Here is a 13,643-nt window from a genome sequence, read left to right on the forward strand (position 1 = left end):
GAGAGTGGGAAGAAAGAGAATGGGGGTGGGGGGTCACAGAGTGAGCACAGGCTACTCCTCTGTCCACTGGCATCCTGGCGGTGGGGTACCTCGCCCAAGCTCCGGGCTTTTCCCATCCCACCCATCAGGACCGGGGTTTCTACCCCAGCCTCCCACTCCCACCACTCAGGAAGGCCACTCCCTCGGCAGCACAGCTTTAATTCCAGAGTTTTAGTGTATTTACAAAAGTCCACAGCTCCAGCCTGAGGCCCCATTGTTCTGTGCTTGCCCCCGCCTTGTGACAGTTCTCTTACTCTGTGCTTGTCCAGGCAGGGGGCAAAGGCGTGCCAAGTTTCTATAGTGTAACATAATTGGTACAAAGATTGCTTATCTACTGTGAAAAATGCTCAGGGACCAACCACAGGCCCCTAAGCATCCTTGCTAGGTTTTCCAAACCCAAAACAGGCAGCGACGGATGGCACCTTTTATCCCCACAGTCACCGGCTTGGGCTCCTGGCACACTCAGCCTCTCTCACAAGAACACACACCCCAAGCCTTTCTCACCACCACACACACACACACACACACACACACACACACACACACACACACACGGCTGACCCTCAGGCGGCTGAGAAAAAGCTATGTACACCGAGGGAGTAGCACCAAGGAGGTGGCTGCTAGATCATGCCTGCCCCTCCAAGACCCTTCTTCTCCAGAAACAAGGAAGTCCAGGGGGCATCCTGCACCGTCCCTCCGGACTGTCCAGGGGGCAGAAAGCAGCTGTCCTCAAGGCAGCCCCCTCTCAGGGGGCGGGGGCTGGGCCTCATCGGGGAAGGCGGGTCGCGGGCGAGTGGGAGGCGGGGGCACACAGCTTCTCCTGGATGTCCTCCAGGCAACCGAGCAGGTCCATGTCGCGGAGCACGCTGCCCAGCAGCTCCAGCGTGGCTTCGCGCCGCGGCGTGCGCCGTCGCCAGGCCGCCAGCATACTGTAGTGCGCCTCGCGCAGGCAGCGCCCGTTCTGCAGCTCCAGCCGCTCGATCTCGTGCTCGCTCAGCCCCAGCCGCCGCATGAACTCCTTCCAGCGCGACGGGGGCACGCCGTCCACCACGGCGTACAGCGTGGCCGGGTCGGCTGCGGGCAAGCGGGCCACTGAGCCTCGAGCGAGCGCTCCCGCCGCGCCCGGATTCCCGCCCCGGCCACCCTCTCCCCGCGGCCCGCCCGGCCCCCTGTGCCCCAGCCCGGATTCCCGGCGGCGAGGAACTCACTATCTGGGCGCTGCGTGTGGGCGCTGTCCTCCCACTTCTGAACAGGGGTGGAGAGGGGGCTGGAGGGTGGAACTGCGGTGAGGATGGGGCCCGCCTCTTGGTAGGGTGGAGCCATCTCTCTGGGGGGCGATGCAGCACTGAAATTGCGCCAGTCACTAGGCGTGAAATTGGGAATGGGGGTGAAGGTGGAGCTGGAGACGGGACTGTAGCCCGGGATGACACTTAAGGCCGCGGTGGGACTGAAGCTTGGGGTTGGGGCCAGGGGCTCAGGCTCCCCCTGAAAGAGAGAAGGCACAGCATTAGTATGGGAGAGGAAAAACAGCCTGGGCCTCTGTATTCTGGATGGGGCTTGGGGCTGGAGGGAGTGAGGGGAGCCCGAGGGAGAAGGGGGATTCCAGATGACTTGGGTATTACAAGATTATAATGGACAGTCAGGGAAGATCGGGGTAGGTCCCTGGTTTCATCTTACCTCTTTTACAGGTGTCGATTTCCCACAAACTGAGAAAAAAGGAACAAAGCGTCACAAATTTCACTTCCTCTCTCAGCCCTGGTGCCCTTAGTGGGGCTGGCCATGGGGACTTGTGGTGACATGCTTCAGGGCCTAAATGGCCCCAGGGACGAGAGAACTACTGATGCAGTATGACCTCTCAGAAGCCATTAGGGCCACCGCCTGCCAACGGAGTCCCGGGCAGTGAACGAAGGGGACGCTCCTCATTTCCCTCCTTGCTTGTCCATCTTTCCTGCCCAACCTCCTCCCACATCCCCACCAGCACCCTTTCGACTCACCAATGGAGCGGAGCTTGGGCTTCCACCGTCGGTAGCGGCACAGGAAACCGATGGATAGGAGGGATAAAAGGCAAAGACCGAGGAAGATCACCAGGGGCAGCAGCACTGTGGCCCCTGTCGGCAAAGCAGACGGCGGTGAGAGGAGGGGGCATCGGGAGGTGGAAGCCGATGGCCGGGGGGAGGGGCCCGGCCTGGAGAGGGCAGGTGAGCAGGCACCGGTTATTTCTTCTCACCTGGGTCCTGTCGGCCCGTCACGCTTTGGGTTGGGGATGGGCACAACTTCGTGCACTCTGCGTCTTTCTTACACCTAAGAGAAGAGAGAGCACAGGTGAGTAGGGGCCCTACCTTGGGAAGAACAGCAGGGAAAGAAAGAAAAAAAAAACATATTGTTGGAAATTCTTTGCTTTACTGCTATTTTCGCTATCTCTTGATATAATGGAAATTACACCTATCTTGGGAATTAATGCAGAGGAATGAAACATGTTAATCACAGAATCATTTAATTTTAGAACTGGAATCAGATCACTTTTAGAAGTGATCTGATTTAATTTTAGAACTGTATAGAAAAGGAGTCCCGGCAGTCAGCGTATAAATTCCAGCCCACTCGCCAGGCACAGTGTGGCTCACACAGGTCATTTGACCTGTACACCTCAGTTTCCCCATCAGGAAAGCAGGGATTCCCGCCCCCCCCCCCCCCCCAGCTGTCAGGATGGAGGAGTAAGTGAGATAGTCGCCCTGGCCTACAGTAAGAGCTCGGGAACGGTCGCTGTCGTTGAATTGGCATTTTATCGTTGTTTTACTGAAGAGAATCCTGTGGCAAAGAGAGGTTAGTTAGGGAGCTCCTTCTTGACATGACACTGCTAGTGACAATCCCTGACTTTGAGAGAGGGATCAAACGTGTGTGAAAATTTGAGAATACATATGCTGGGGGCAGCCAGAGCGCACTCTCAACCAAGCCTGCCCACCTCTGCTGGGAGCCATCGATGGGCAGCCCGGAGTGAAGAGAATGACATCGATATCGGGGCCTAGAAGGAGCTTGAGAAGGTGCGTTCTCAGCAGGAAGCTGAAAGCAGCAGGAAGCTCTTTTGCCCACCTCACCAGCTCATGGTGACAAACACATGGAATGGGGGTAAAAGCTCTTTCAAGGAGAAGAGGAGAAACTGAGTGGAAAAAAGAAAATAGTTTCCTATCAGACACTTCGTCACTATTTTGTGGTTCTTACAGGTTCACCAAGTGGATGTCATTATCCGTACTTTAAGGTAAGAAAACTAAGGTTCAGAGATGTGAAGTAACTTGCCCAAGGTCACAAAGCCAGTACGTGGCTAGGCTGAGATTTAAACCCAGGTCAGTTCGACTTTAGATCCCTCAGAGCTGCTTCTTTGCAAGTGAGTGTGCAAGTATACCCTCTGTGGGGTGAGAAGGAGTGACGAGGCCTGGTCAAAGGGACTCAGGAGGGAAAACCACAGTGCATCAACCCTAAGATGCCATCAACAATAAGAGGCACCATTATACATGCTATACACACAAGGCTGCTGTTTAAACCACAAGACATCACCGGTTATTGTAAGATGCAGTCTGATTGCAGAGATGTGAAAGTGTGTGTCCTAGAATCAACAGCAGACCCTGTCCCCAAGAAGCTGAATGTCTAAGTTAGAACTGCACATCCTTGGGGACTGAGCTTCTGTCCTCAAAGACTTCTTAAGATTTGTCAAACAAGGTTGGGGGAGGGAGAAGGACTGTCTGGGCCAGTAGGAGCCAGAGCACCCTGGGGTGTCCGCCTTGCCCTGCTAGTGGCTCTCATCCACAGCCACTGCATCCCACCCCACATCCCCAATCCGGTGACCAGCAGCTGGCAGAGGTACTCACTTCACACAGGACATGCACTCGTTCTCTTTCAGAAAGAAGCCCGTGTGGCAGGTACACACGGTGTTCTGTCTCTCCTGGCCTGTGGGGAGAGGTGCAGCAAAGCTAAAGGAGGACCACCCTGCCCCCTGAGGACCGGAGGGAGAGCGAGGAGGGGCGGGGGGGCCAGAGTGGAGGCGGTCCACAGACTGCGTGGAGGGAAGGAAAGGAGGAGCAGCCTCATGGGGCAGGGGTGCAGAAAGGTAGTGAGCTTCCTCCCGGGCCAGGGCCTGTCCCTGGGCTGGGCAGGGCTGGGGTGGGGAGAGCCGTGCTCACAGGGGAGATGCACTGTGCCGTTGATGCAGAGGCTGCAGTCCAAGCACTGGAAACGAGTCTCACTCGTCTCACTCCAGTATTTCCGATACTGGTTCTTCCTGCAGCCACATACAGTGTCCCGGTCCACTGTGCAAGAGGAGATCTCCACCTGGTTCATTTCTGGTGGAGAGAGGAGATGGGGTACAAGCCCTGCCGTCACCACAGTGTGTGTCCCGCTCTCTGTAACATGCGCTCGCTCACATATGCACATGCGTTCCTCCAACCCCACCAGCACAGATCTGCACACCCTCCTGTGCAGACAGGCGCGCACCTCTCATCGCACCTGCCTGACACACGGTCCCTTGAGCGCCCTCTCCCGAGACTCACCCTTCCGGCATTTGGAGCAGCTGAGGCACTGTCTGAGGTGGTTCTCTGAAGCAGTGAAGGTACCATTTTCGCACTCCCTGCAGTCTGTGTCCAGCCCTGGGCCGAGACAGTCATTGTGCAGGTAGGTCCCTGTGATGGGGGTGTCAGGGTTAGGTGCAGCCGAGAGCTCCAGGAAGGAGCCCCGTGCTGGGAGAACAGCCATGACCACCTCCCTCCAGTCTCCAGGAGAGGAAAGGAGGGAGAAAACCCCAGCCCAAGAGAGGCAACAAGGTCAGGAGACTTGGGGCCGGGGACCCCAGGTTCTAGGAGGTCTGGAAAAAGCAAAGGAAGATGCAGGGCCCCATAACTGAGCAGACTCACCGTTACCACTTTCTCCTACCTTTGTGGCACTTGGTACAGCAAATGGAATTATTTTGAGGGTGGCTGTATTTTCCCTGGGGACACAGACTGTCTCTTTTCTCCCGGTCCCTGAGGGGAGGGACCAGGCCAGTAACCCCTGAGGGGTATATTTCCACCAACAGAGCCAGGAGCGCCTGGGGACGAATCAGATCACAGACCCTATCAGGAGAGGGGGTGGGAGTCTCCCTCCGAGGGAGCATATCTAAAACCTTCCCAGCTGGAGTCCACTTGTGGGACATTCTCCGGGGCCACTCCCGCTCACACTCATCCTCCTCTAGGCTCAGGCGCTTGACACTGTGTGAGCTGGTGCTTAGTTGTTCTCTAACTGTCCTGTGTGCTAACTTTTGTCCCTCCAACTCAAGGCTAGTGGACCCCAGGCCTGGGCTGTATTTTATCCTATTTCTCCATAGCAGCTAATAGTGCTGAGCACAGGGCAGATGTTCCAGGAGTGTGTTTTTGGTTGGGAAATGGCAGGTTAGGGGCTGGCCCTGTGGCCAAGTGGTTAAGTTCGTGCGCTCCGCTGCAGTGGCCCAGGGTTTCGCTGGTTCAAATCCTGGGCGTGGACGTGGCACGGCTCATCAAGCCATGCTGAGGCAGCGTCCCACATGCCACAACTAGAAGGACCTACAACTAAGAATATACAACTATGTACTGGGGGGCTTTGGGGAGGAAAAGGAAAAAAATAAAATCTTTTAAAAAAAAAAAGAAATGGCAGGTTACCTCAATTACAGCCCTTCCTTCCAAGAAGCAGCCCTAAAGACAGGGGGGAGTTCTCCATTGGGGGCTGCGTTCACCGTGCATTCACTGTGTGAACATTCATGGAGGTGAACGATTAGGATCTGTGCCCTTTCCTGTACTGTGTTATACCAGTAAAAAGGCTTTCTAGAAAACCAGATTGGAGCGGGGCGGGGGGGGGGGGGTGGATGTCCCTGTGGGCACGGGCAGAAGTGAAGGCAGTTTCTTTATACGTTTGTATCAGAACCCTTGCACTCCATGCTGCGTCCCCTTCCACCGCTAAATCTGCACCAATACCCAGGTTGGCCAGGGCAGATGGGGAGGGGAGTAAAAGGGAAAGTGCAGGGTCAAGGACGGGCTGGGTGGGTGACAAAGTTTAGGTGGAGGCAGGGGTGGGCAAAGGCAAGTATGGTACACACACCTAGAGTTGGGCAGAGGCTGATGATCTGGCTCAAATGACCATCAAGTCAGGAGCTGAGGGCGTGCCAGGGAGTCCAGAAGCCCTTTGCACGTCAGGCATTCTGGAAGGCGTGTTTTACAGCCTCCAGCCGAGCCCACAGCAGCTGACTCACTTGCCCAGTCCTGGCCTCAGAGGCAGGGACTGCAGAGCCAGGAGTCGTGCTGAGCTCCAACCCAGACTTTGCTCTTTGACCTCCTACCACCCTCTTTCTGGCTTTCCTTGGGCCTTGATTTTTTGTTTTTTCTCTGCTATAAAAGCCACTTTATGTAAAGATAAGAGGACGTCCTCAAAGTATGTTAAACACAGGGAGCAACAGACTACTGAGATCACAGAATCCCCAGCCCGGGGCAGGAGGGCCCTGGAGCCCACAGCCCCCCTGCAACTGCAGCCGCCACAGGCAGGTCGCACCCCGAGCCCCCCACTGGGAGACGCTGCAGCAGCCCGGAAGCCCCAGCCACAAATAGGGGAGGGCGCACACAGAAGCACAGCAGCAACCCGAGGGCCTCATCCCCAGCTCGCAGGGCAGCAGGCTTCCCTGGCCCGCTCCAGCTCCAGCACTGTGCCTTCCAGGGCAACAGGAAGAGTGTAGGGTGGTTATGGGCAGAACTTCCCAATCCTGAAAGTGTGGTTCCTTTCCCCGAAGAAGAACTCACAGCACCTAAGGTCACTGGCACTCGGAATCTGTCCAGGGGGCTTGGAGCAAAGCCAAGCGGCAGAGACAGAGTCAGGAAGAAGAGCTGGGGGGCTCCAGTCCTGGGACAGCCTTTGGGGGAGTTTTGCAGGGACTGCTGGCCGGGGAGGAAAAAGCTTCCCAGGAGGGAGGAGAGAGGCTTTCTTGGGCCACGTGTCCCCCTCCCTCTCCAGCACTTTGGGGGTTAAGTCGGATCCGGGAAAGGGAAATCTTTTCCCAGCAGCTCCGCCCAGTGACTCAGGCCAGAGGGAGGGAGGGAATCCAGGGTAGGGGAGAGGGGACCGGCCGCTTCCCCAGCTCCTCAAGGGTCATGAGTCAGCAGAAAGACTGGAGGGACCAGCCAGCAAGTGGCCTCCATCTGATCCCTTCCTCCTGCGGGGCCGTCTCCCTCCAATCCCTACTCAGAGTTCCCTTCCCCCCCTCCTTCTCCTAAGAGCTGGGCAATGGACCCCTATCCCACTTGGCCTGCAGATTTCGGGAAATGGCTCCCTCTCCCATTCTATCCCAAAGGGAAGTCTCTGCCGACCCTTGGCTTCCTCCCATCATGTCACTACCCACCCCTCCCTGAGGGCCACTCAGTTCCTTCCCACTCCTCAGCATCCTTCCTTTAGACTAAGCCTTGCCCTGGCTCCTCCTTCCAGTTCAACCAGTCCCCTACTGATGAACCCAGTCCCTGGGTTCTGGCAGGAGCCCCCTGACACTCTCCAGTTCCAGAAGGAAGCAAAGCAAGGCTGCCCTCCCACCCGAGGTTCACTGCATTCCCACAGCCTGGTTCGTTCTGGCCAGTTGGGTTGGGTTTGGGGACCTCCCTGGGGTCCCCAGACAATCCTGAGGAAATAAGGCCCGTTCTGAGCCTCCACAGCCCCTCCCCCAAGCCCACTGGCAGCACAGGAAAAACTCCAGAGCCCTGAACACCCTCTTCCAGGAATGAGGGAGCGAGCAAGAAGGGATCTAAGACCACCAGCACTACTTCCCAGGTCTCTCCTGGCCCCCAGCCAGCCCACTCTGACCCCTAGAAGCCAGGACCCTCAGGCTCCCTCCGGTAGGCACCATTTCTTGGCCCCGGCTGGCTGGCTCCTCCACTGAGCACGTTCCTTAGCAATCACATCTTGCAGCAAAAACAGGTGAGCTCTGACCACCCAGCCCCCAGCCCAGGTGCCTGTCTCCTGGAGCAGGGCAAGGGCAGGAAGCTGGGGGGTGCCTGTGGAGAGACAGTTGAGGGGGTGGCCCAGCACCCCTCCAACTCCTCCACAACTTCCGCCTGGGGACGCTTTAAAGTGTGACTTCCTGTGCTGGGGCTGCAGAGTGGGGCGGGGAAGCTGAGAGGACCCTGTGGTCTGACTCCGACCCAGCCACCTCCCGGGACCACTTAGTTGTTCCCTTCCCCCGCATTAATTTGTTCACTAAATTAAAATGTGTTTGTTCACTTAATGTCATAGTCTTTGAGGAGCTCCTGACAGCTTCTCCTCCAAGGGCCCAGTGAGATCGCAGCTGCCTTCCCTGAAGCCCCCCATTAATGACACTTCCCCTAAACAAGCTCATGGTCTAATGAGCCCCTGGAAGCTTTAATAACATAAATTAACTATATCCACTTTGGGCTCTTATCGTAATATAATTATCTTGGGTAAGGAGATACTATCTCCCCAAAGAGACCATAAACTCTGAGATGAGAGGTCAGAAAGAGCGTGTTGGTCAGAGATAGTGTCTTATCCTTCTGGGTATCTTCTCAGCACCCAGAACTGGAGAAGCGAAACAAACCTGGGTTGATGGGTTAATCTAATGACTGACCTGTCTTCCACTCCCACTGAAGCCAGTGAGTCTCAAAGAGGGAGGCAGGGGTCAGTGCCCCCCTGTAGGAAGACATTTATGTCCAGGGGAGAGTTCTCAAACCCTGCCCCCTCCTACACACATCACACACCTCACTGGAGATTCTGACAAGTGCTCCTCTCCTTTTGAGAAGAACTGATGAGTGAATGCACTACGTACGAATGATACAGAGGCAGAGAGGAATTTGAGAACCTCTACTCTAGCCTGATAGATACACACTCCACTTAGCTATGCCCTGGACCCTTAACGTGCCCCAAACTATACTTATCAATCTCCTGCCCTAGGCAAATCTCACACCACCAACTTCTCAGCACCAATGCAAAGAACTTTGCCACCCTTCTCACCTCAGGGGCCCCATCCCTACCCCTGCTGCCATCTGTCTGTCAGCTCATCTGCCAGTCCTTCCTGTGTGATCCCTCAGGCCTCTCCATGTCCATGGGTTGCCTCACACCTGGATTATTGCAGCTGTCTTCCAGCCCATTGCCCTGCCTCCTTCCTGCTCCAATCCATCCTACGCTCTTTCTTATCTGCGTTCAGGCTTCAACTTGCACCCACTTATGTGGGAATCTTCCTCTCCGGGGCCTGACTTCAAACACTGTCTCCAAGGGTCACTCCTCCCTAACTTGCAGGGCAACCTCACTGCTATTCTGAACACATTCCTGGCGCAGCGGGTCCTCAGAGAATCACTTCTGAGTGAATGAATGACTTCCTCCACCTGGGACCACCTTCAAGAGTCTGTCTTCATCCCCCCACCCCGTGACTCCCTCCAATTTCCTCCTTCTCATTTCTTCTTGTTCCTCAACATGGTCCTTCCACTCCAGCCAAGGCCTTCAGCTTCCTGCCCCCACCACCACCCCCAACACAAAATCTCATCTTTCCATACTCTACTCTCCCTCAAACCAATCCCCCACCTTTCTAACCACCTGCTAATCAGTAACTTCAAATCTCAGCTCCAAATCCACTTTTCTATGAGGCTCTTCCTCCCTCATCCCATCTGACCAAATTCCTTCTTCCTTAATTTATTCAACCAATAGTTAAGGAGCACAGTCTCTGCGCCAGGTCCCATATGCAGAGATGAACGCACTGCTCCTGCTCTCAAGACCCAGTAGGGTCAGAGACAGTCAATAGAGGCTCTCCGATCCCTGCAGGGACTCCTCCCCTGGTGAAGGACATCGGCCTGGGCAAGCACATGGATCTCCTGGAGCTGAGCACCACAGCTGGTATCTGCTAAGCAAGACAAGGCAGCCGGCCTGTGCTTATCTCCCTCCCCAGTTCTCCCTCCCATCGGTGTTCCAGGGCCCCACATCACAATGCTTATGTGGATGTTTTCCTCCGGGTTGTTCTGAAATCATGTTTTGCTGTAAGGTGTCTTGGACCCTAGACTGTAAGCTCTTTGAGAGCAGCACAATCCTAGGTGCTTTGTCACACTCTCTGCTGTGTTCCTTCCTACCTCCCTCCCCCAACACACAAACACTGTGTGCTCTGTATTGCCCGTTGGATGGTGAGAAATTGAAAGGTCATGTACAGCCTTATCCAGACGCTGCCTACCTCCTGTTTCCCCTCCAGCTGCAGGCTGAGCTTCTGGCGCTTAGCAGCCATAACCCCACCTGGGCCGATGAGCACCAGCTCCCAGGCTCTTTCCTTTATCTGTTCAGGCTACCTGCACCCTGTGTTTTCCAAACACAATAGCCACCGAGTAATTACTACTAACACTGCTAAAACTAATAATATAAAAGCCCACATTTGTCGCATGCTTTCTATTAGCTATACCCTGTTCCTCTAGTAGAATGGAAACTCCATGAAGGCAGAGATGTTGTTCACTGCTGTAATCCTAGCACAGGGCAGACACTTAATAAATTGAATACTTAATATATATCAGGCTATCTAATCTTTAAAACAACATTATGAGGAAATGACTATTATGTCCACTTTAGAGATAAAGAAACTAAGGCCTGGAGAGTCTCCATAACCTGCTCAAATTCAGGCAGCTAGTATGTGAAGGAGCCAGGATCTGAATCCAGGTGATCTACCCCCAAAGAGAGAACAAAAGTAAGATGACAGGGCAGCTGGATTGGGGTGAAGGAGGCTGGGAGACAGTCAGCCTTGAGAGGAGGGAGGAGAAGACGGGACTGCGGAGGCAGGCAGTGGGGGAGGGAGAAGAATAGCAAGACCCAGAGAGAAAGGTGCTGCGTGGGGAATTCAGGTCTAGAAACGTGGACTGGAGCAGAGAAGAGAGGTGGAGGGAGGGAACTAGAGAGAAAGAGCTTCAAAAGGAGACTAAGAAGTCTGAGAAGACTATCGGAGAGACTGACAGAAAAGGAAGGAATGATTAGGAGAGAAAGTGTAAGACTGCAAGGAGAGGAGAGGTGGGGGAGTGGCAGGGGGGCCAGGGAGGGGCAGGGACCCAGAAGAAACTGGTCAACACAGGCCAGGGAAGTCTGCCTAACTAGGTGGGGGAGAGGGGACTCCGGGTATCTGCACGGGATGACTCCGGGACACTGGGGAGATCAAGGATACATTGAAACAAGGTTGTGGCAAGAGACAGGGACATTTTCCAGTGACGAAAACAACTTTCTACCAACTTCCCCAAACTGAGCTATGGAAGAAGAAACCAAGGGATTGTTGTTTAGGTCTATGGGGAGGGGGCTGGAGGGCAGGCACAGGGACACTGACAAGGTGGAGGTGGTGCTAGCTACCCAGAGACAGTTAGGCCAACAAAAGCCACCTACCTAGAAGCTGAACCAGAGGCAGAGGGTGAAGAATGCCCCAGGTGGGAGGCCTGGGCCTGGGGAGGGCACTGGGGACGCTCTCCACTGAGTTGCCCTGCCCCCATCCACTTTCCAGCCACTCCCCAATACTCCTGTCATATGGCACCTCAAACCAAGCCCACCAAGCCATCGCCTCTCCCAGACTCAGTTTCCCCACTTTACTAGCATCCAACTCCTTCCCTTTAACAGGGTTTGCTCAGCCAGGGCCCACTGGCAGCCTCACGTCTCCACAGCTCAACACACTGCCCACCCCCCCGCCCCCAACCCGGCCGGCTGACCAGACAGACAGAATTGGGAATCTTCTGGAGGACTAACCTTCCTTGTTCCCCTCCTTTCCTTTTCCTACAAACTGCCCCACCCTGGGCCGCTCACCTGCCCCTACACTCCCAGACGCCCCAGCCCTAGCCCACTTCCTCGGCTGTCAGGGCGCGGCTCCCTTCTCCTCCCTGCCTTTCAAAGTTCTCGGTGCCCCTGACTCAGGGCAAGCAGGTGGATGGGCCAGTCTGAACTTCTGGCAGAGTCTGAGGTTAGGCCGTGCAGGCCCGAGGCCGGGCCGGGGCCAGGCGTAGGCCTCGGCCCTCTCCGGAGAGGGCCCCCTCCTGCCCGCGGCGCCCTTCACCCTCCAGGCCCTCCGCCCTCGTCCCTGGTCTCACCAGCGGCGGCAGCAGGCCAGGCACGGCGGGGAGGCCCATGTCCGGCCAGCTGTGGCCTCTCACTCCCCCATCAGGACCCGGCGGCGACTGAGTCCCAGGTTGCGCGGGGTCGGGAGGTCGCCAGCGGAGCCCCGGCCTTGGGTAGGGACCTCGAAGGTGGAGACGGGGGCGGAGATCACGGCCTGGTGCCTGGGAGCGCAAACCCCGAAGGCCAGAAGCGGAGCCTGAGTCCGGAGAACTCCGAGAACAGTAAAGCAAAGAGGCGGTGGGAGGGGAGGGGAGAGTGCAGAAGGGGTGTTGCGACAGCGGGACAGGAAGAGCTGTGGGAGGAGGCAGGAGGAGGCGGCAGGAGGGGGCGAAGGTTCTTAACCCTTTGTCACTCGCTCGGAGGCGCCGGGCCGCCGCGTGCCGGCCGCCACCTGACCGCGCCGAGCGCCTCCGCGGCCCCCCGCCCCGCCCCGGACCGCACGGCCCAGGAGAGCCGCGCTGTGGGCTCAGATTCCCTGGGCTCCCGTTCCTAGCCCTCCCCTGTTTAGCCAAGTGGTCTTGGACACACAAGCGAAGCTCTGAGCCCGGTTTCCAGTTTTCAAAATGGGGAGACCCTGTGTCCCTGGTTGCCGCGAGGACTTACTGAGACAGGACGATGGGTGCTGAGGCGTGACGAGTCCTCAGAATGCCTCAGTAACTCTGCCGGGTCCCCAGAGCTCGCCACTGACACTCTAATCTCTCACTTTCTTGGGAATTTACCCCTCCAACCCAACCCTCAGAGGAAATCCTAGCCCTGGTTTTCTGCCCTGATGGGGGCCCTGAGGCCAGCCCCGGGTCTGGTCCTCTGCCAGCCTCCCGCAGGGGCTCAGCTGCTGATCCTGGCTCCACCACCAGACAATCGTGGGACTTCAGGCGTGACCTCCGCTGAGCCTTGATTCCTCTTTATTAAATGAGAGTAACAATGCCTAGCCCACCGACATGGGGAAAGGGATGTCATGAGGATCAATGAGATCCTGTCTGTGAAAACGCTTTGGAAATGGCAGACACCTCCATCAGGTATTACTAGTCATCCCCAGTGCCCTTTTCCCAAATACTCAGACACATCAATCGAATTGAGCTTAGAGACAAACTAGTCAGCCCCCTTGCTTTGCAGATGAGAAACTGAGGCCGGAGGACACCCTGAGCATGTTCCCTGCTGAGCCAGCTGAGACCTGGACTCCCGACTTCAGTCCTAGGGCCCATTTTGCTATGATAGACATATTGCCACTTTTCTATCTGTCCCCTTGAGTATTTTATGTCACCCGCATTTGTGTAGGACATCTCCCAATCTCACAACAAGAATACAGCATTCACCAGAACATCCTCTGGGCACAATGACTTTCCCTATACCCAACCCAGGCCAATGTCCTTCAGCTGCTGAGGTTGCTAGAAATGCAGGGAGACCAGAGAGGAGAGAGGTCCTAGCACTTTGTGACTTGGAATCAGAGTTCTTGGCCCCTTCTCCCCTTGATCCACCAGCTGACCCCCACCCCAGAGTCCACCCTC

At 56.1% G+C, this 13,643-nt stretch overlaps 1 protein-coding gene across 2 annotated transcripts; it reads right to left on the minus strand.

Moving 5' to 3' along the window:
* Positions 1-182: 182 nt before the first annotated feature.
* Positions 183-12,570, minus strand: TNFRSF1A (TNF receptor superfamily member 1A). Of its 2 annotated transcripts, none has more exons than XM_070618969.1 (10): positions 12,111-12,570; positions 4,957-5,110; positions 4,578-4,706; positions 4,212-4,370; positions 3,900-3,978; positions 2,267-2,340; positions 2,034-2,147; positions 1,717-1,745; positions 1,248-1,524; positions 183-1,113 (listed from the first exon to the last, which is right to left on the minus strand). In XM_070618969.1, exons 1-10 carry the CDS (start codon positions 12,147-12,149, stop codon positions 806-808), a joined length of 1,362 nt encoding a protein of 453 aa, XP_070475070.1. In that variant the 5' UTR covers positions 12,150-12,570; the 3' UTR covers positions 183-805. The 2 variants fall into 2 exon arrangements, with proteins under 2 accessions (XP_070475070.1, XP_070475071.1); XM_070618970.1 differs by having other exon boundaries at positions 4,938-5,110; positions 12,111-12,434.
* Positions 12,571-13,643: the final 1,073 nt, after the last annotated feature.

This window comes from Equus przewalskii, chromosome 5 (genome assembly GCF_037783145.1).
Source record: "Equus przewalskii isolate Varuska chromosome 5, EquPr2, whole genome shotgun sequence".
In the NCBI taxonomy this organism is placed as follows: Eukaryota; Metazoa; Chordata; class Mammalia; order Perissodactyla; family Equidae; genus Equus; species Equus przewalskii.

What these genes read in the sequence shown, in the direction of transcription:
- TNFRSF1A (XM_070618969.1), bottom strand. Translation starts at nt 12,149, where the DNA reads ATGGGCCTCCCCGCCGTGCCTGGCCTGCTGCCGCCGCTG. An exon ending in CTGCTCCAAATGCCGGAAGG is followed by an intron (nt 4,371 to 4,577) that starts GTGAGTCTCGGG and finishes TCTCTCCACCAG; the next exon opens with AAATGAACCAGGTGGAGATC. An exon ending in GAGTGCATGTCCTGTGTGAA is followed by an intron (nt 2,341 to 3,899) that starts GTGAGTACCTCT and finishes CTCTTCTCTTAG; the next exon opens with GTGTAAGAAAGACGCAGAGT.